Source organism: Cajanus cajan, chromosome 4, assembly GCF_000230855.2.
Source record: "Cajanus cajan strain Asha chromosome 4, NIPB_CcT2T_4, whole genome shotgun sequence".
NCBI classification, from domain to species: Eukaryota; Viridiplantae; Streptophyta; class Magnoliopsida; order Fabales; family Fabaceae; genus Cajanus; species Cajanus cajan.
The window spans coordinates 71,727,593-71,749,370 of record NC_138520.1 but is presented as its reverse complement, the minus strand read 5'-3'; the positions used below and the strand labels follow the sequence as shown (position 1 = coordinate 71,749,370).

The window sequence follows — 21,778 nt, the reverse complement described above, 5'->3', positions numbered from 1 at the left end:
GATGAATATTAGTTGGTAGATTTAATTTCATTCTATAAAATAAGAGAGTTTAATTCGATTGGCTAAGCAGGATACACGAGTTGTTATATATAACTCTTTAGTATTAAATTTATTCCTACTCATAATTTTTTTTTTTAAATCATTCCATACATGTTAATTTCTTTTCTATTGTTAGCGTTAGCATATAAAAAGAATTTTTTCTTTTTTCATGGTAAATCGTATTTATCAACTTCTGCTTTATTTGAGATTCCAAATTTGTCATTAAAAATTCTAGGTCGAGAAAATAAATTAAGTTCATAAAAAATATATATGTTGATTATATTAGTTTTCAAGTGTACGGGACATATTAGTCCTAGAATGGACTAGTATTAATATAACGGGTATATGTGATTGCTAGGGTATACAGTTAGATTTTTACATCATTAAAAAAAAGGGTACGAATTGGAGTATTTATGATTATTTAGTGTGTGCAGTGCATGTTTGCGATATGATATCCTTCTATTAATAGTAAAATATTATTATTATTATTTCTTTTTTTGAAAAATAAGTTTCACAATTTCAGGAACATTTCAAAGATAAAGTTACTCTAAAACTCAATATTTTAAGTCTACCAATAAAAAAAACATATATAACCTTTTCATTCAATATATATATACATATTTTATTTCAAAAATAAATTTATCTAAAATTATTATATTCAATAACTCATGTTATATATATATATATATATATATATATATATATATATATATATATATATATATATATATTTTAATATTTGCTTAGTGTCCAAGTTGGGCCGACCCTGATCAACTTTAATTTCATTTATATTATTTTCTTGTTCCAAATATTAAATAGATGAGAAAGTAATTCTATTACGAAAGCTATTCAACTGTGAATGGTTATTCTATTCTAGGCTTCTAGCTGATTTTACTTTTATTTTTTATCCCATGGAATATCATTTAGCAAGCAAAAGTAATATCATGTTCGTTATTTTTTTATAAGCAAATAAATTCAAATATTAAAATCATTATTTCTTCAAAAAAAAATATATTAAATTCGTTATAATTATAATCGGTACAATGTATAAACGTTACATCAAACTTTGTTGCAAAAACTTGCAAGAAACCTTCCCAATTGATTATTGCAGTGCATGAGTGAGTTAACCCTGCATGCTAGTCTTTTCTACGTGCCTCCAGCTGTTTTATTAATCCCGTGAACTATCACTTAATTAAAGTGAAGATAATTCATTGCAATGTTTTTATTCTGATGATGCATTTCTGGCACCATTCATTATTAAACAAGTAGTCCAAATCCTTCTGAATCACACTTCCACAAAAGTATCCTATGAGACTAGAATACTAGATAGATACTGAGAGGACGCTCAAAATGGAAATAGTACTTTCAATCAAATTTATTATTTTCATGATCCGATGAAGGAATCAGAATTTTATGTCCATAACAAGAAAAACTCAAACTAGAACTAAGTCCTCACACAAGTCCACTTGGTGCCACTACAATGGGGCTCCTAACACTGTGTGCACCACTATCTTCAATCCAAACAAGATCCCCAAATGAGATATTTTCCTTCTTGTACTTCTTATACTTTATTATAACATTGTAGCTCAGCTTCTCATTTTTATATCTGAATGATAATGTCTCAGGTGATACTGTCACCACAAAGCTCTTAGGTTGTGTCACCTTGGCTCTGTATGTGGCAGGACCATTTCCAACATTGGTCACTGTCCTCCTAAACTGGTGGAAAACTGACCTTGTTTTGTTGTTGTAGAAAGCTATGAAGGAAGGGTAGTTAAGATCAAAGGATGGTTTGAAACAGTTGTAGGAGGTTGATCTTGTGATGGTTAAGATTTGTTTTTTTGTGTAGTTCAAAGCACAAAGGAGATTAACATAGTCCTGTGGGGTGGCATCATATATCAAACCTGGATCAAGTGCTTTGTTAGGATCAATTTGACCAGCTCCAATGGCAAGAGGGGAAGCATATTGAGAAGGGTAACCATAGTCTCTAATTGGATTTTGAGTATTATCTAGAGGACTAGCTGTGGTTACTAGTGCAGACCTTATAGCAGCAGCACTCCATTGAGGGTGTGCAGCTTTCAAAAGAGCAACAACACCGGAAGCATGAGGGCAGGCCATGGATGTTCCAGACAACAAATTGTAGTCACTAGGTAAGATCACATTGGTGCTAATGGTGGCTGTTTCCAAATGAGGATTGAAAGCAGCAAGAACATTTGAGCCTGGTGCCATTATGTCTGGCTTTAAGACCCCAGGATAGCTAGGTGAAGGACCTCTTGAAGAGTAAGAGGCAGCAGCTGGTGCTGGCTTTATTCCAACAAATGTTTGTTGAAATTTGATGCTGGCTGTTGGCTTCTTTTGGCTTTTTGCATACTTGATCACGGATTGTGCATCCTGTGCACTGATTACAATGCTTGGAGATCTGCCAATACCTGTGTCATCTAATAAAGGGGAATCGGAGATAAACACTGCCCCTAACAAACTGGCTTTATCAGCAAACCACATTTGCTTAGACATGAACACTGTGTCTAACTTAGTGTCACAGAGAATGATCCCATGTGTGGCCACTTTGGATAACACCTTGACTGAGTTACATGCTGATATATTCTTGTTGTAGATAAGTGGAAGATTTTCCACTATGGCATTTGCTGGAAACAAGGTCCAACCAGCGATGGTTTGGCCATTTCCAAGAACTAGAGCACCAAATGTGCGGTCTATGGTGCCTGCAGCCACAGTGAGAAGCCAGGGGATTCCATTGTGCAAGGAACCAAAATCAGGACCATAGTTACCTGCAGAAGATGAAACCAACACCCCTTTTTCCATTGCTGCAAAAGAAGCAATTGCTATAGGGTCCTCATAAAGAGGAACATCATCAAACCCCATAGAGATGGAAATCACATCAACCCCATCAGCAATGGCTTGGTCCATGCCAGCCAAAACATCAGCGGCTACACGACCCTCTTCCCAAACAACCTTGTACATGGCAAGCCTAGCTTTTGGTGCAATGCCTCTAGCCACCCCTTTAGCATACCCAAAGAAAGAGGCTCCACTAACATAGTTGCCAGCAACTGTTGATGATGTGTGAGTTCCATGACCCTCAGTGTCTCTAGCTGAGTTCATGCTGAGTGTAACATTGGGATTTGCAGCAATCACTCCCTTGTTGAAATATCTAGCTCCAATCAGCTTGAAGTTGCACATGGAAGTGTTGAAATCTTGACCTTCTTCACATGTCCCTTTCCATTTGTTTGGAGTTGTTTTGGTCATGCCATCATCTTTAAAGCTCTCACTCTCAGGCCACACACCTGAGTCAATAACACCCACAATGACATCCTCCCCAAAATTTGATGCATGCCATAGACCACTGGAAGAGTCTAGGGAGAGAAATTCAAAAGTGTGAGTGGTGTCTATGGTGGCACTTCTGTCTGCATATGCTGCAACAAAGCCATGATAATTCTTAACAGCCTCCAACTCTTTTGAAGATAAGACTGCACTAAAGCCATACATGGCATGGTTATAGGTGTACAATAGTTTTGGTGATTGCTTGGATGAGTCACCAAGTGTTGCGGATTTTATGGAATCAATGGTAGACTCAAACCAATCATGATGGGTTTTGAAGACACGAGGAAAGAGGGATTCATCCATGTGGACTATATATGTGGAACTCTCAGCCCTTCCATGAAGAGCCAATAGAAACCAGTGAGTAATGAAGAACATGAATGGAAATGGAAACAGAAAGTTAGGCTTAGGCTCCATCAATGTTTATGCAACTTAAATGAAAATTTCTTGGTTTGAAGATGTTGATCAGATGCAAAATATATATATATATATATATATATATATATATATATATATATATAGGATAACATCAATGATGTTAAAACATGTAATTATTACGAAATTGAAGATAATATCATTGCAAAATAATTGGAGAGAAAATTTCCTTTCATAGAAGGTGCCTTTTAATGAGAAAAATGTAGAGCTGTAGACACTTATTTTTCTTTTTGATGTAACGCAATAAATCTCAAGTAAGATATTTCTGTGTTGCACCAATCAGATACTGATGCTAGCTTACCGTAAATGCATGGACAGGTCAACAAGATTCCATTGTACACGCATAATTTTATTTGGGCAACAATACAATATTGTTGTGTGGTGACTGGTGGTTACATATAGAAGTATTATCGAAAGGAACAAGAGTAATGATAAAGATTCACGTGGGTACGAAACTAACAAAGGAAAATATTAAATATATAAAACCACTGATAAGATACTTGTAACATTTTTTTAATGCATATTTCTTATTATTGAATGAATTTTTTCGGAGTCGTGTTAAGTAGTTTAACCTACCCAATATTTACTAATACTTATGTGAAACTCCTTAATAATAAAATCAACCGTATGATATTATGCCGTGTGCATAAACGATGAAAAATGTTATTTCCAGTATTGATTTGAACGTAACTGGCAACGAATTTGATTATATTATTATCTTCTTTCATGTTAGATCTTTACTCCACGAGTTGCTTCCTCAGTTTATGTTGCGGAAACGTCTAGCAAATTTTAAACCAAAAGCAAAACAAGAAAGAAAGAACACCAAGAATTTAACGAGGTTCAGCCAATTATGCCTACTTCCTCGGACACTACCAAATATATTTCACTAAGAAATATTACAATAGAGAGAGAAGAGAAAACTACAAGCCTTAGAAGTTACAAATGAACTTGTAGTTGGGATGATTTCAAAGTGAAGGGAAGGGTTTCTATATATAGAACCTAAGGCACTACACATTCCCAAACCTATCCAATGTGGGACTAATTTGGCCACATCAAAAAAAACTTATTCGATGTGGGACTAAATTTGCCACACCATATTCAACAAATCTCCACCTTGGCAAATTTCATATTTTCAAATCTCTCATCTTTGATAATGTCTACCAATGCAGTCTTCAAATTTTGATAATATTAATCAAGTCCAAACAGTGTTGGAACTTGATTGAATCTACTACCTTTGTCAATATATCAGCTGGATTCTCTGTGGTCCTTATCTTCTGGATAGCCACTCCACCTTCTTCGATAATCTCTCTTATGAAGTGGTAACGAACATCAATATGCTTCGTCCTTGCATGGTAAGTTTGATTCTTTGCCAACATGATTGCACTTTGACTATCACAATGCACCTTCACATGCTTTTGTAGAATTCCTAATTCACCAAGCAACCCTTGAAGCCAAATTGCTTCCTTCACAGCCTCTGTCAAAGCCATATACTCTGCCTCTGTTGTAGACAAAGCTACAGTTGACTGTAAAGTAGACCTCCAACATACCGGTGCTTTTGCCAAAGTAAAAACATAGCCAGTAGTTGATCGACGATTATCCAGATCTCCAGCATAGTTGGAATCACAATATCCAACCACATTTTGACCATCTTGTTCCTGCTGAAATACCAAACCAACATCTACAGTGTTCAGAATGTACCGTAGAATCCATTTCACAGCTTGCCAATGCTCTTTTCCTGGATTATGCATGTACCTGCTCACAACCCCTACTGCATAAGAAATGTCAGGCCTTGTACACACCATAGCATACATTAAGCTTCCAACAGCGCTAGCATATGGAACTTTAGACATGTAGGCTTTCTCTGCTGCATCTCTTGGAGATAAATTTGCACTGAGTTTAAAATGAGAAGCAAGTGGTGTACTAACAGGTTTGGATTCATCAGATATGCCAAAACGTTTTAGTACCCTTTTCAAATACTCTTTCTGAGTTAAACAAAGTCTTCCCAATTTTCTGTCTCTACTTATCTCCATGCCAAGAATCTTCTTTGCTTCACCAAGATCCTTCATTTCAAATTCACCATTTAATTGAGTTTTTAACTTCTCAATTTCCTCTTTGTTCTTGGAAGCAATCAACATATCATCAACATAAAGAAGAAGATATATAAAAGATCCATCATGCAGCTTGCGCAAATACACACAGTGATCGTACTTGCTCCTTGTGTACTTTTGCCTCAACATAAACTTGTCAAATCGTTTGTACCATTGTCTTGGTGATTGCTTCAATCCGTACAACGATTTTTCAAGTTTACAAAACATATTTTCTTTTCCAGCAACCTTGAACCCTTCAGGCTGAGTCATATAGATTTCCTCCTCCAAGTCTCCATGTAAAAATGCCGTCTTTACATCCATTTGAACCAGTTCCATATCCAATTGTGCCACCAAAGCCAACAGAACACGGATGGAAGAGTGTTTTACAACTGGAGAAAACACCTCATTGTAGTCAATTCCTTCCTTCTGAGCATAACCTTTGGCTACTAACCTTGCTTTGTAGCGCACTTCTGACTTGTCAGAAAATCCATCTTTCTTTGCATATACCCATTTGCACCCAATTGCTTTCTTTCCCTTTGGAAGATTTGCTAACTTCCAAGTTTGGTTCCTTCTAAGGGACTCCATTTCTTCAGACATGGCACTTCTCCACTTATCTTCTTCTGAACCTTTGACTGCTTCAATATAAGTGGTAGGAATATCATCACTTGCAACTGGAGATGCATAGGACACCATATCAACATAACGAGCAGGCATTATGGTTGTCCTCTTTGGCTTTCTTAATGCAATTGATTCAAGTTGCTGTGGAGGTTCTTGGATATGAACCTCTTCTTCATCTGACTCCTCATCTACCATAGGAGTTTTTTCTTCATCATTTGCTGGAAAAACAATCTTCCTTTCAAACTCCACCTGTTTTGGAGTACCATTCTTCTTTTGTTCTGTTGTCACCTTTCCCAACATGGTAGATTCATCAAAGGTGACATCCCTGCTAATGATTGTCTTCTTGGTCTCTAGGCACCAAAGACGATATCCTTTTACACCAGATGCAATCCCCATGAAAATTGCTTTCTTTGCACGAGGATCCAATTTTGACTCCTTAACATGATAATAAGCAGTGCAGCCAAATACATGTAAGGAATCATAATCTGTAGCAGGTTTTCCGAACCATTTCTCTAGTGGTGTTTTGCCACCAATTGCACTTGATGGTAGGCGATTGATAAGATGACTCGCATATACAACAGCTTCAGCCCAAAACTGTTTGCCCAATCCAGCATTGGACAACATACACCGAACTTTCTCCAGCAATGTTCGATTCATGCGTTCTGCCACTCCATTTTGTTGTGGTGTGTGCTTGACTGTGAAGTGTCTGACAATGCCGCTTTCTTCGCAAGCCTTCTTAAATGGATCACTCGTGTACTCCCCACCATTGTCTGTTCGAAAATGCTTGATCTTTCGCCCAGTTTGGGTTTCCATCCTCTTTTTCCATTTAAGGAAAATTCCAAGCACCTCATCCTTAGTCTTTATTGCATACACCCAAATTCTCCGGGAAAAATCATCAACAAAGGTGACATAGTAGTGGTTTCCTGCCAATGATGCTGTTTTTGAAGGTCCCCACACATCAGAATGAACATAATCCAAAATACCTTTAGTATCATGGATAGCTGTTCCAAATTTCACCCTTGTCTTCTTCCCTTTGACACAATGCTCACAAAAGTCCAATTTGCAAGCCTGAATATTTTTCAACAATCCTTGTTTCATGAGTAAATTCAAGGATCTTTCACCAGCGTGTCCCAGCCGCATATGCCATAACTTGGCCGACTCCAACTCCTTCTCGTCACTGGATGCCACTGCTGCAGTTCCAATAATAGTAGTACCTTGGTAATAGTACAACCTATTATTTTTCCGAACTCCTTTCATTACCACCAGAGCTCCAGAGATTATCTTCATTACTCCACCTTCTGCGTGCACCATGAAACCCTTCTCTTCTAAGGCTCCCACAGAAATGAGATTTCTTGATAAACTCGGGACAAAACGAACATCCTTCAAAGTTCTGATTGCTCCATCACGATTCTTCAATCGAATAGAACCAATCCCATGTGTGGTAAGAGGAACATCATTTGCTGTATAAACAACTCCTTCTTCTAGTTCTCTGAAATCATAGAACCATTCTCGATTAGGACACATATGATTGCTGCATCCCGAATCAAGAATCCAAGCACTAGAAGAGCTGGTTGAACCAGAAACAGCAAGTGAATAATCTGAGTCATCAACATACTCAGCTACATTTGAATCTGCAACAGTCTTAGATTGACCTTTGTTTTTTAGTTTAGGACAATCTTTCTTCCAATGCCCCTTTTCTCGACAAAAGGCACACTCATCTTTCCCAACTTTAGCCTTCGACTTCGATCGCTTCTTCTTTCCTTTCGCCTGGATCACCGGACGTCCTCTTGCAACCAAAGCTTCATTAGCCTTCTCTGAGCTATCTTTTTTGTCTTTTCTCCTCAGTTCATAGCTGTATAGGGCTCCACAAACTTCATTTAGAGACACAGCAACCTTCCCATGGAGTAGAGTTGTTTCCAGAAACTCAAACTCTTCAGGAAGTGATCCCAACAACATTAGGGCAAGATCCTCATCTTCAAAAGTCACGTCCAGGTTTAACAAATCAGCAACAAGCTGATTAAAACTAGTGATGTGATCATTCATTGTGGCACCAGGAATGTAAGTGAACCGAAATAGCCTTTTCTTCATGTGAAGTTTATTCTGACTGCTTTTCTTCAAGAACTTTTCCTCCAACTCCGTCATCAACTTACTAGCAGAGGTCTCTTTGCAGAATGCATACTTCTGCTCTCTTGATAAGCATGACCTTATTGTACCACATGCCAATCGATTGAGGGTCTTCCAATCTTCCTCTCCCATACTTTCTGGTTTCTTTCCTTCAATTGTAATGTCTAGACCTTGCTGAAAAAGAGCATCTAGAACCTCACTTTGCCACATGCCGAAATGACCGCTGCCATCGAAAATCTCTACCATCAACCTTGGATTCCCACCAACAGCTCTTTGCAAAATGCTTGAAGAAGCATTCAAAGTTGATGATGTAATTCTAAGTGGATTTTCTTCGTTTGCCATCTCAGCTCAATTTGAACAGAGGTTTAAAATTTGCTAAATGTCAAATAATAAAAAAATCCAGGATTAAGGAAAAATTTTCTGATGTGCCGACTATAGAATACCTACAGCGCACAGAGCATAGTGTTTTTTCCTTAAAATAACCTGGCTCTTGATACCAATTGTTGCGGAAACGTCTAGCAAATTTTAAACCAAAAGCAAAACAAGAAAGAAAGAACACCAAGAATTTAACGAGGTTCAGCCAATTATGCCTACTTCCTCGGACACTACCAAATATATTTCACTAAGAAATATTACAATAGAGAGAGAAGAGAAAACTACAAGCCTTAGAAGTTACAAATGAACTTGTAGTTGGGATGATTTCAAAGTGAAGGGAAGGGTTTCTATATATAGAACCTAAGGCACTACACATTCCCAAACCTATCCAATGTGGGACTAATTTGGCCACATCAAAAAAAACTTATTCGATGTGGGACTAAATTTGCCACACCATATTCAACAGTTTATACTAGGAAGACGAAACTCTGCTCCTAACATATACTTGAAAGTAACAAAAAGGAGAACCCAGATCCAACAAATCATGAATTCATGATCAAAACGAGGTATCAAGGTAGGTGTTATTCAAGAATTCAATGTCATTTCACATGAACTCATACCTTTTTCTAAGGAAGGATATAATTTTCCATATTAATGCATCTTTTTTTCATGCAAATGATGCAGATCCCTTTGAAATTCATATATTAAGATTGGTTTCACCAACAGGCACGGGCTTTCAATCTTAATGTTGTTTGCAGTGCTATAAATAAATTCTATTAGTTGGGGAAACACATACATGAATTTCAGGGAGCAATCTTAATTTCTACAGCTAAAAACTCGTTACTACAACAATTAAAGGGAAGCAATCCCTCCATCTTCTATCATCATAGAGATGGGAGGGAGGAAAAAGTAACAAAAGAACAATAATATTTTTGGAAAGAAGAACCGAAGAGCATACACTTTTTCTATATATAGAACTTCACTAATTATATGCTGTAAATTACTCGTATATGTGATAGGAGATGGCATAAAGGTATCAAACTTAAGGCTTAATTATCCTTCATGCAAGAGCATGTTTAAATACAACCTTAAAAGTGTTTTTGAAAATTTTTCTACTAAAAAATATTTTTTATTTTTGGTAAAAAAATTCTAAAAAATACTTCTAACTTGTATCTAAATAAATTTCAAGGCTAATCTGCCTAAAACACTTTTGCTATATCAAGATATGAAATCTTTGGATTCATATTTTTATCTAATAGAACATAGCTAACTTTTAGATTATGATTTATAATTCTAAGTTGGGAATCTTCATGTAAATAAGAAAAATAAAAAAAAATAAAAAATAAATCCTTGAGCGAATGCCAACTATAATCTTGTAGCATCTTAACCAATCTAATTCTCTTTGCTTTACAAGAACTACAAAATTTGCTAAAATAAAATACCCCGAGTTAGCAAATTGAGATGTCATGTAATAGAAGAGTAGAAAAACCAACCAATCATTTTAATTACAGTTAACTTGATATATACAGTGGATCTTGTAAAAAAAAATGAGTCAGTGGATCTAATTATATTAGTTTAATTTATGTCTTGATATATGAACCAATATCAGGAATACTAACCAACTTTTGATATCATTTGGAAGCAGAAAGACTTCAGATGGAAGCAAAAGTGTGGTACAAGCAAGGCATGAATTTCAAAACTTGAAAATTAAGAGTTATGCGGGAAGACAAGTTATTAGTTATTAGTTAACAGTTACTTTTATGTTAGTGTAGAAGCCATGGGTTGTAGGTAGTTTCCGTAGCTTGGAGAAGTTGATAACCAATGCAACGAGGCCAGACTCAGAAGTCAAAATCAACGAATTGTAATCGCTATATGCAACCAAAAAAAAAGTAAAATAAATTGCAAATACAAAGATTGTCTAATAAACATTTTAAGGTTAATTTGCTCACCCTTATAGTTGTAGGTTTCAACTTTTAATCCTTATCATGTCATAATCAAAACCAGTCTTTGTAGGTGAATATTGACATTCAAAGGTTAATGATGTATTATCTCTGTTGCAAAAGACAGAAAATCAACGATAGTCGTAATGTCAATGTGGTGAAAAGATGAAAACAATAGAGTTAGAACTTAGAAAAATATGATGTTTTTAAAAATTATGTGTGTATAATTCACACAGGATCACTTAAAAATTAAAAACAAAGGACATTCTAAACAAAAAATTATACTGTCACTTTCAAGTAAAAAATAATTTGATTATATTAGAACGTATATTAATTATTCATCCGATCACAACAGAAAGGTATTGGTACGGTGGTACCCCTTTTAAGTTCAAAAGTACCATACAATTTGCCAAACTTCCATATTCTATGGATCTGTCATGATTAAACTTCAGTTACTTTTTTTAGATTGGTCAGAGAAAATTGAAGCAGAACATATCCTATTCCATTGTCTTCTATATGAGTTTCTTGTAACTGTAATGACAAAGCATGCTGAAATTACGATTTGGGTCCCTGTTTAATAATGGTTTTGGACAATAAGATATAATCAGCATTGGTGTTTGTAATATCTGCTTGTTCCTGCAAGGACAAAGCATGCTCAAGTTGCACCTCTACTTCACCTATTGTTGGTCGCTCGTTTGGTTCGTACTTCACACATCTTTTAGTGATATCTATAAAAACTTGCCAACATTCTGGTGCAATCTTTCCTTTGATATTCGGATCAATTTCCTCCTCCACGAGGGTGGGTCACCCCAAATGGATTCCTTGCTTGAACCCTCCACATATACAACTTCTACTAGAACCACACCAAATGAGAAAACATCACATATATCTGTGATGGTACCGTCCGTGATGTCCTACTCCCTTGCCATGTAGCCCCAAGTACCTATAAATAAAAGCATTAGCTCAGTTTAACGGACAAAAATTCATTGTAGTAAGTGATAGAAATGAACCTATACAAGAATTACTATGTACAAATGAGCTAGGCCTTTTCTTCAAGATATGGTGGTCCATGTGAAGAATAGTTTGGACTTAGAGAGCTCACTAACCTCCAAGTTAGTCATTCCTTCTTGTATGCTCATAGTCATAGTTCGAGTGATTGAACCTTTGGCCCATGGTCCATAGTAAGCTCATAAAATGAAAAAGGTTTAAATATTCATCAGGTTTTTAAGTTCATTCTCGACTTCTGAAAACTATTCGTTTTAGACCCAACATATGCATTTCTTTAATCCGCTTTAGTTCTTGTGCCCTCTTGGATTTTAGTCGAGCAACATGTCAATTACATTCTCTTTTTCAAGCCTGGTTTGTCGTTTTAGTTCGAGGCTGAAAGATGGTGTACTCTCTCAATTTTGGACCCAATCATATGTTAATCATGTCTTAAATATACGGTATTTAATTGATTTAACATCTATTTGCATAAATTTCTAAAAAAACACTTTTAAAAGAGAAAATTAAAAATAAAAAAATGAAAGAAAGTTTTTTATAAGTTAAAGTTAGTATAAATATAAGTTAATTTGTAGAAGTTTTCTTTTATTAACTTCTCTAAAATCTTATTTTTTAATTATATTTACAAAAAAAATTAATTTTTCTCTCCTGTAAGTGATTTTTGAGAATTTTATCCAAACAAATCTTTATCACCATATATTATGCCACATTTTTCTAATAACTCTTGAGGCTTTGATTCATGAATAAGATCTTAAGTTTTAAATAGTTTTAAATGCTTCGATATAACTCATGTAGTTCAAAATTATATAAAATAAAATAAATTAAGATATGTGTAAGGAATAAAATGAGTTAAATAATATATATGTATAAATTAAAGGACTAAAATATAAAGATTAAAAATGTATTTGACTACAAGTTCAGAAGATAAAGCAATGAAATGTTGAAAAGTTAACCTCAATACGATCTACTTTCATCGGTTTTGGCTTTGACATATATATAATGTGGCCAAAATCAGTGAGTTTTGGGTCCATGTTGTGCTGCCAACCTCTTCTTCTATCACTGTTGGATACTTTCTCTTAGAAGCATTGTTTTGTTCTAATTTGTGACACCTCTACCCTCTGATTTCTCATTTATATTTGATATGTTGCAGTTCGGTCTTCTTTTATTTTCGCGTTTCTTGTTTCTCAAGTTTCCTCACCACATTCCACGGTTTATGCTATTCCCTAAACTAATTCTAATTTTCTTACTTTTTAAATCTCTCTCTATCAGTTGATTAAAGAATTAATTGAGTCGCTGATTCAGGATAACTTAAAAAACAAAACAAATCAAATTAAAAAATGGGTCATAAGAGTTTTCTTTTTCTTAAACGTGTACATTACATGCCCTTAAAATTTCAATTAAGCAAGTTAATGGTTGATGTATTGGGCTTATTATGATGCCTTTCCAACTAGTTGATTTCTTTTGAAAATATTATATATTCTTGTATAAACTCAAATATTAAAATTAAAATGAAAAATAGTTAATTCAATTGATAACAATAAAATTATCTTATATATATATATATATATATATATATATATATATATATATATATATATATATATATATAAATTAATCTTATATTATTATTTTTTTAATTCATCAGAGCTGAGCCCTGTAGCCAGATGTTTGTGGTACCATTATATACATTTATGCAAACCTGGATTAATATACCCAATTAGCACATATACACTAGCATGTGAACAGTTGTTGTCACCACAAAATAAAAATCATTATAAGGTCATAAGTGCACATCTCATGATTGGCGTTTCATTACTCAAAGCTGTATCCAAAACTTGAATTTTTTAAGATTTAAATATGTTTTAAATTTTTTTAATTTAGAATATATTTATTTTTAATTTCTCAAGTAGATTTTATATGATACTATTTAACATTTTAACAAAGTTTAAATATAAGAATTAAAATAAGATTTTTTAAAATTATAAGATTAAAAAATAAATTTTAAATTTGAAAAATAAAAAATAAATTTATCTTAAATTTGATGAACTAAAAACATATTTAAGCTCTTTTGATCCATGATCATGTAGTGAAATGTAACATCTTGTTTAAGCTTTTAGAAGTCAAATACATTGATTATTTTTGTATCTTTAAATATTTTAAATGATTGCACATTACACCACTCTCCACAGGTAATAATAGGGACTCATACATATAATTGTAACATTAAAAATATTACATATATCTTTTAAAAATATAAATATGCTTCATAATTATTTTCTTTGGTTTTCCATATCTACTACAATTAGGAGGTAGTAGTGAAAATAGGCTTAATCTTAACTTTCATTGAAAATATATATGGTTTGATTATAACTTCTTTATCTATCATATGTTTTTCTAAAGGTAAAGTCTAACTTATATGAAAATCTGGTCTGACTTAAAAACATATTTAAAATCTTACTTTGTAATAATTTAGTATTAAGAAATATAATAATTTATACTAGATTTTACATAATTGAGTCCAATTTATTTATACAACATAAACTTAATTTTAATGTCTAATATAAAATTTATGATAATAACTAATTTAAAAACATATTTTATAATAATATCTCTAAATTAAACATAAATTTAATACCCTTTACTGTTTAGATTTTTTTTATATCAATGTATACAATAAATTGAAAACAAAAAAGGTAAATGTATATGCTGAAAATTTCATTTTTATCAAAATTTAAATTTTATATTAAAAGTCATTATGTCAAGTGTGGAAAAAAGATAAATACTAGAGGAGGTTTGAATAATGTATATAAAAAACTCATAAGTTTTCCGTAGTATAGTAGTAACGCTAGTCAAATGAGATGTAAGGAACAATTAGATGAGATGTAAGGAATAGTTAGATGAAACACTAAGTATTTTTATACTATTTCATTTCAATAACTAAAATTACGTTCAGTTCTTAATCCAAACAAATTGAGTTTCACTATTTTCAAACAAGTAGTGACTTATTGAAATGAAGTACTCATTCAACAAGTCAGTTATGGTTCAATACTAAGTATTCTTTAACTAGTCTCTTCAAGCAACAACCCAAGTATTTTTTTTCCACAATAAGTCTCTCTAAGCTTAACAACCAAATATTTTTTTTACGGTCAAACCTCTTATGGCTCAAAACAAGTATTCTTTTATAGAAGAACTTCTTCAGACTCAATCTATTAAGACATATTGTTTTATCTCACTTAGACGTTATACAATCAATATAGTGCAATAAGATTTTTACGAGAGAGAATAAAGTACATATACACGTATGATTTATAGTGTATCTCTTTTGAATATGCCTCTTATCTTTTTAATATATTTCATATATTCTTCTTTCTGAGCCTCAAACCTTCTTATATAGTAACTTGGAGAAGATGATTGTTGCAATACTTTGAGTTTAACTCACAAGTTTACTTTGAGCACAAAATGTATTTCACTAAATAATATCTTTTATCTAATCAAGGAGACTACTTATCAACTTTTCATACTAAACGGAGCTTGTAAAAGCAATGTTAGTGCGAAGCAGCTATAACAGTGACTTTATATATTTTTCTCTATGATTTTAGGTATCTTAATTTTGATGGAAAGCATGATTTTTCTTTTTAAGAAATTAATGAGTTCTAAGATGACTTTTTGATTCAATCTGTTAAGGAATGAAGCATTCAATACAAGTTTTGTCGTTAGTCTCAATAAATAATAATTAAACATGTAATGTGTATAAGAAAAATTGTATGTTTAATCTGATTTACATTATCTTATGAACAATTTACATCTTACACTTCGTTTGATGAGCATTTTTTTAAAGATATTTTCAAAGACATTTTTGAAAACCTTTTCTCTCATAGAAAATGTTTCATTTGTTAATATTAAAATTCTAAAGTTTATGAGATCCAAAATCGTCTTTTTGAACTTAATATGAAATAGTTCATCACTCATTTCTTAATTAAGGACCAAGATTCAATCATCGGCTTAGATATGGAATTGCAATTGGAGCTATCACTTTAGTTTTACTAGAGCTAGTCTAATAAGAAGAAATTATACCTTCTAATTAAATTAAAAAATACATGACTTTTATTTTTAAAAATATATTACATTATATATAAGATCATTATATTATATTATATTATAAAACACTTTAAAAAGTTAAGTATATGGTTTAAGTATTTACAAGTTTATCTTCATAGAAAAAAATTGATTTTTAAATTTTAAAATATTATATTATTTCTATCTATAATATATAGTATGTATGTTATCTGAAAGATTGTAAAATGTTAGTGGGGCTCTTGCCCCTTAGTCTTTAACTTGGATTCGTCGTTGCTTTCTACCATTGCAGCTCAATTTTTGATGAAATCTTGTAAGGTATTTGGTTGAAATGTTGGTGTTGATAGGACAGTGAATGCATTTATCCGATTGTAACATTCCTTCCATAGTAAATAAGCCACTCTACATGAGAAGAAAAATGTTCTACATATACGTAAGATTTGTGCAATTGTTGCATATCCAATTATGTTCTGTTATAACTTTATTATATTAATATAAAGACACTACACTTTAAACTTTTTATAATAATTTATTAATTAGTTACAGTAAATTTCACAAAATTTAATTAAAGTTTACATATTTTATATTTTGGTTTTATTTATCAACACCAGCTCGAATTCTAATACTTCTAAATTTGCATGCACTAGGAAAGGGTTGATTGACAGCTAGTTCTATTTATTAACAAACAAAATAAGTAAATAGATAAAATTAATTAATTAATTAATTAGCACAACACAAAGCTTGTAGAAGCTGATGACACGCAACCAAAAAAGTAAAATAAAGCAAATACACCACCAATTGAGTAATAAACATTTGAAGGTTAATTTGCACAACTACAACAGCTAATTAAGAACCAGCCTTTAGATTAATTTTTAGAATTCCGTTGGTATATAACTTAATTTGCTCAAACCCAACACACTCATAACTAATCCCTCTTGGAAAAATAACTCCAAAAAACTTCCCTACACCAACCCTAGCACGTACCCTATACAACAACATCACCATCACCACCAACTTTCTCTCTCGTGACATAAATTTTGATCACAAGAAGAAAAGAACATGCATAACCCCATGCCCAATCTCTCTCCCTCCGTTTCCACCGTGCCACCCTCAAGCCTGGCCACCAACAATGAACTCGACACGTTCACCAAGTTGTTCCTCTTACTAATATTCCTCTCTCTATTCCTTCGCGTGTGTTACGTCTACATCTCCATGCGTCGTGACCGAAACCTCAACGCTAATAACATCCAACATGGTGACGCTCAAAACAACACCACGGGGCTTCCCTATAACGTTATAAACTCGTACCACACTTTCCCTTATAGCAAGACCAACAACGTGGCCACCGTTTACGACCACGAGACCACGTGTTCCATATGCATCTCGGATTACGAGGAGTCGGAGATTTTAAGGATGATGCCGCAATGCCGCCACTACTTTCACAAGGATTGTGTTGACGTGTGGCTCAAGGTTCATGCATCGTGTCCCATTTGTAGAAACTCCTTGGTGGAAGCTCGTAACAATAACTTAGAAGAAGTCTAATATAATTATCCAGTTAAGTTGAAGAAGTAGTAGAACTTAGGTTTTCGGGAATTCCTTCTTCTTGCGCCAATTCTTCTAGTTTCTTTTTAATTTGGCTTTACGTGCCATTTAGGAGAGTTGTATCAGTTTTTTTGTGCAAAGTAGATTCGGAGCTTGCGTTGTATAGTTTTTGAAAAATGATGTAGCTTCTTTTTTTTTCTTTATGGGAGAAAAGAAATGAAGGATAAAGAGGAAAAATGAAAGTCGTGGATGTAATAAATAATGTAGAGAAAATGAAAAGAAAGAAAAAAAAAATGGTGAAAATAAGATAGGAAAAGATGTGTATATAAATATTATAGCTTATATATATAGAGATAGAGAAATAGAGGGATGATCTACTTATTTTAAAAATAAGTCTAGACTTACTTCACTCAATAATTCGTACTTTACATTAAATTTTAATAATTTAACCGTTGAATAAAGTCTTTAATGCATAAATCAAATCTATTAATTTTTAAAAAAATTTGAAAACTATTTAATATTTTGTTTCTTTAATTCAAATTAATAAACAATTATAAAAGTATTTTATATGTTAATTTAAATTTATATAATGAAATATTAAATAGACTTAATTTATATATTAAAATTTTTTAATTCAACCGTTAATCGCTAAAATTTGATGTAGAATATACTTACTCTTTTTTAAGTAAGTAGATGTCTCTTCATATATAATTATTTAGTATTTTTACATTTTTTTCTCTCTAATTTGATTTTTCAAAATTATCACTATGTAAGTTTCAAGCTTAGGTTATGTGTGTTGTCAAATTCTTATATTAAAATGTTAATTTCCTTACGTGATAATAATATCATGGTGTGACATTTCAACCCAATATTATTATCTGTCACGTCATTAAAAAAAAAAAAAGTTAGGTAACACTAGAGAAGCAAAAAATGAATATATATATATATATATTAAAAATGAAAAAAAAAACTTAAAAAGATAACATATACTTGTAAGTAATGGTGGATTAAAAAAATTTCAGGGTGAACAAAAAAGTAGTCTATAATATTTTTACATATGAAAAATATTACAATTTTTTTTTATAAAATATAAATATCAACACAAAGGAAATCTAAAATATATTTATGGGGAAACACTTAATTTTTTTTATAAGCTTCTACACATTTTTTTTTTATAAGCTTCTACTATGTTCAAATTTTTTATATAGGGATGTCCAATCATGCTATGTGTTTAGTTTGTTTGGAGGAGGACGAAACCATATTGCATACCTTGAGGGACTATAGCTTCACCACAACAGTTTGGTGTCCCTATGGATGGTCTGTTTCCTCCAGACTTCTTTGCCAGTGATGTGTATTATTGGATCATGGTCAATATGAAGGTAAGTCCATCCTTTGATCAGGATTAATTGAGGGGGTCATCTTTGTTGTCAGTTTAACTAGGCTCCCTCTGATTTTTTTTAGAAACAAGGTGGCTTCGCAAAACAATAAGGGCACAGTGGCTCAAGGTCGTCATCAGATAAAAGCTTATGTTTTGGAGTGTAATAGAGTTGGGTTTAGGTCTTGGCTTAGCTTCATTCTATTGGAGATAAGGGAAGTCCATCTATTCTTTGGGAGCTTTCCTCTCATACGGGGACTTACAAGTTGATTTTTGATGGAGTTGTGAGTGATTGGATTGCTTCTTGTGGTGGTGTATTACGTGATAGAATTAGTGCTTTTGTGGTGACTTAATTTTTCATGTAACTTGGGTAATTGTTTGGTTGTTCATGCTAGGCTCTAGGTTATTTATCACAGCCTAAAGATTGTTCGAAATAGCCATATCGATAGCCTGTTATAGTGGAATATGACCTTGGTAGTGAAATTTTTGAATGATGGTTGTTATCAACATCTTTCATGTTACTCCTTAGTTAATAGAGTGGTGCATATTGTCACAAATGATCATGACATGACATGCATTTACACATTTTGAGAAGCTAATTAGGTCATTGACAAATTGGCTAAACATGAATGTGCTCTACTAGAGAGGTGTCCATATCTTTCATTATCCCCCTACTTGGATCCAAAATTCGTTGCTTGCTGAATGTTCAATTATGTCTTTCTTTAGAGGTTTTTTGGTTTGGGCTTTAGTTCCCTACTATACAAATAAAAAATAATAAAAAAATCAAGTATCATTATTTCATTTCAATGTCATTTACTTATTTAAGACTCTTTATTTGATTCATATGTTGGATCTATTTGCTTAAACTTAAATAAAAGAGTCTAGACAAGCATGTTAAATCTTTTTTTTGAAAAAATGGTGTTTATTTAAAAAAAAAAAAAAGTTAAAACAAACAACTCATTATAATTTCATTTTTTTTTGTCTATACTTATCTAATTGTTACTTAAAAAACAACTTCATGATAATTTAGTAAAAAAAATTAAATTAATATTGAATACTATCAAAGTAGTTTAATAGTCATGCTTTAATCACTATTGAAGATGATTTTTTTTTAATGTTTAGTAGTTTAATGTTTTGTAATAAAAAAAAGGTAATACTTAAATAATCACGAAAACATTAATGTTTTTTTTCGATGCAGCTTAGGAAAAAATTTATTAGGGCCCTTCCATTAACCTGTGCCGTGGGTACAAATTCCAACCATAATTATGGTTTCCACAAAATGGAAACCGGTTTGATGAGTAATGATTGATCTTTATTGTTCACCGATGAAATCCTTAAGCCTTTTTTTCTTTTAATATTGAAAAGTTGTAGATGAATGAGATACATTACCAATCAAAATATCCCACTAACTTCAAATAAAGTTTGAATGGTACAGTATATATCATATAGCACCAATAAACGTCATCAATCGATAATAATTAGTTAGCTCGTATTTCAGACTTGAAAGCTTATTATTTATTTATTTATTTATTATCTTTAGAAAGTATACTTCTTAAAATGTAGCCTTCAAAAGTTTTCATTTTTAATTCTTTTTGATAATTTATTTTCAAATAACTCATTTTTTTAGTCTTTTTTTTTATAAGTCCGTTAATGGAAGAAAAAAAATTCAAAAAGTGAGTACGTAACTTTAGACATTCAAGAATTAAATTATACAAATATTAAATTGATAAATCTTTTATAATTGATATATAAATATTGAATTGGTAAAATAAATTTACCAATAATATGTAAATATATAACCTTTATTGTTTTCCCTATAATATTAACAAAATCATAAATGAAACAGTTTTAGAGAAAAAAATACAAAGAAAGCATTGTTGAATAATAATAATTACTATAATTATAATTGTAAAGAATTCAATAGACTAATCCATTAATCATAAAAAATTATAAGAGAAGTTTTAAAAATTATAAGACATATCTAAGAGAAATTCAATACTTATAAATATGCCGTGTAGCTATATATCATGTCATATGGCACGCATATATCATATACTTTTATATATATATATATATATATATATATATTACAAGATCATAAATACCATATACAAGTATTGAATTTTAGTCCTGTAAACAAAGAAAAGAACTAAAAGATATTTATATTCTAAATGGTTACATCCAATTCAACTCCAACATGGTGTAAAATCCAAATAATGAGGAAGATAAACAAAAATATATTATATGGATAATAGGTATTTAAATTATTATTATTATTATTATTATTATTATTATTATTATTATTCAAATAACATTGTCTTAATATTTATTTTTAAAATTGTTACACCGAGGCAAATAATAAAGATTGGCAAATAATAAAGATTATGTTTGTATATATCAATGGTAAAAAAAATTATCAATTCAATATCTATATATCATTGGTAAAATCAATATTTATACATTTATCGGAGATGTTTTAAGGTCGAGATATTATCGCCTTGTCAGTTTCGTTTATAAGAAAAAATTGTTTATTTGATTGTTTATATAGAGTACTTTCATAGCTAAAAATGAGTACTCTTAAATCTTTAATGATTAAATTATACATAGATATTTATACATTTAGAAGCAAAAGATAAAGTAACAATTCTTTTTTTTTTTTTAATTAGCCTCTTAACTAACCTAAAAAGATAAAATTTGTGAAAATTTTTGGAGGTCCCATTGAAAAGATAAAGATTCTAATTATGGTAATACAAAGAAACAGTAATTAATTAATTAATTTTTGTATATGCTTACTTTGGTAGTTTCACTGTCGATTTAGGGATGGTAAAAATACTCGC

The 21,778-nt window shown here is 31.9% G+C and overlaps 2 protein-coding genes and 1 long non-coding RNA gene across 3 annotated transcripts; 2 read left to right on the top strand and 1 right to left on the bottom strand.

The window, feature by feature from the left end:
* Nucleotides 1–1,390: 1,390 nt before the first annotated feature.
* LOC109814715 (subtilisin-like protease SBT3) lies at nucleotides 1,391–3,851 on the bottom strand. Its single transcript, XM_020379213.2, has one exon. The coding sequence runs from the start codon at nucleotides 3,784–3,786 to the stop codon at nucleotides 1,492–1,494; it is 2,295 nt and encodes a 764-aa protein (XP_020234802.2). The 5' UTR covers nucleotides 3,787–3,851; the 3' UTR covers nucleotides 1,391–1,491.
* Nucleotides 3,852–17,095: 13,244 nt separating this feature from the next.
* Nucleotides 17,096–17,566, top strand: LOC109814695 (RING-H2 finger protein ATL67). The gene has a single exon (XM_020379186.1). It carries the CDS (start codon nucleotides 17,096–17,098, stop codon nucleotides 17,564–17,566), a length of 471 nt encoding a protein of 156 aa, XP_020234775.1.
* A 995-nt stretch (nucleotides 17,567–18,561) lies between these two features.
* On the top strand, nucleotides 18,562–19,748 carry LOC145957104 (uncharacterized). Its single transcript, XR_014433525.1, has 2 exons — nucleotides 18,562–18,945; nucleotides 19,028–19,748. It is a non-coding gene; the product is annotated as an uncharacterized LOC145957104 (long non-coding RNA).
* The last annotated feature ends 2,030 nt before the right edge of the window (nucleotides 19,749–21,778 follow it).

Excerpts from the sequence above, each read along its gene's own strand:
- LOC109814715 (XM_020379213.2), bottom strand. The coding sequence starts at position 3,786 with ATGGAGCCTAAGCCTAACTTTCTGTTTCCATTTCCATTCATGTTCTTC.
- LOC109814695 (XM_020379186.1), top strand. The coding sequence starts at position 17,096 with ATGCCCAATCTCTCTCCCTCCGTTTCCACCGTGCCACCCTCAAGCCTG.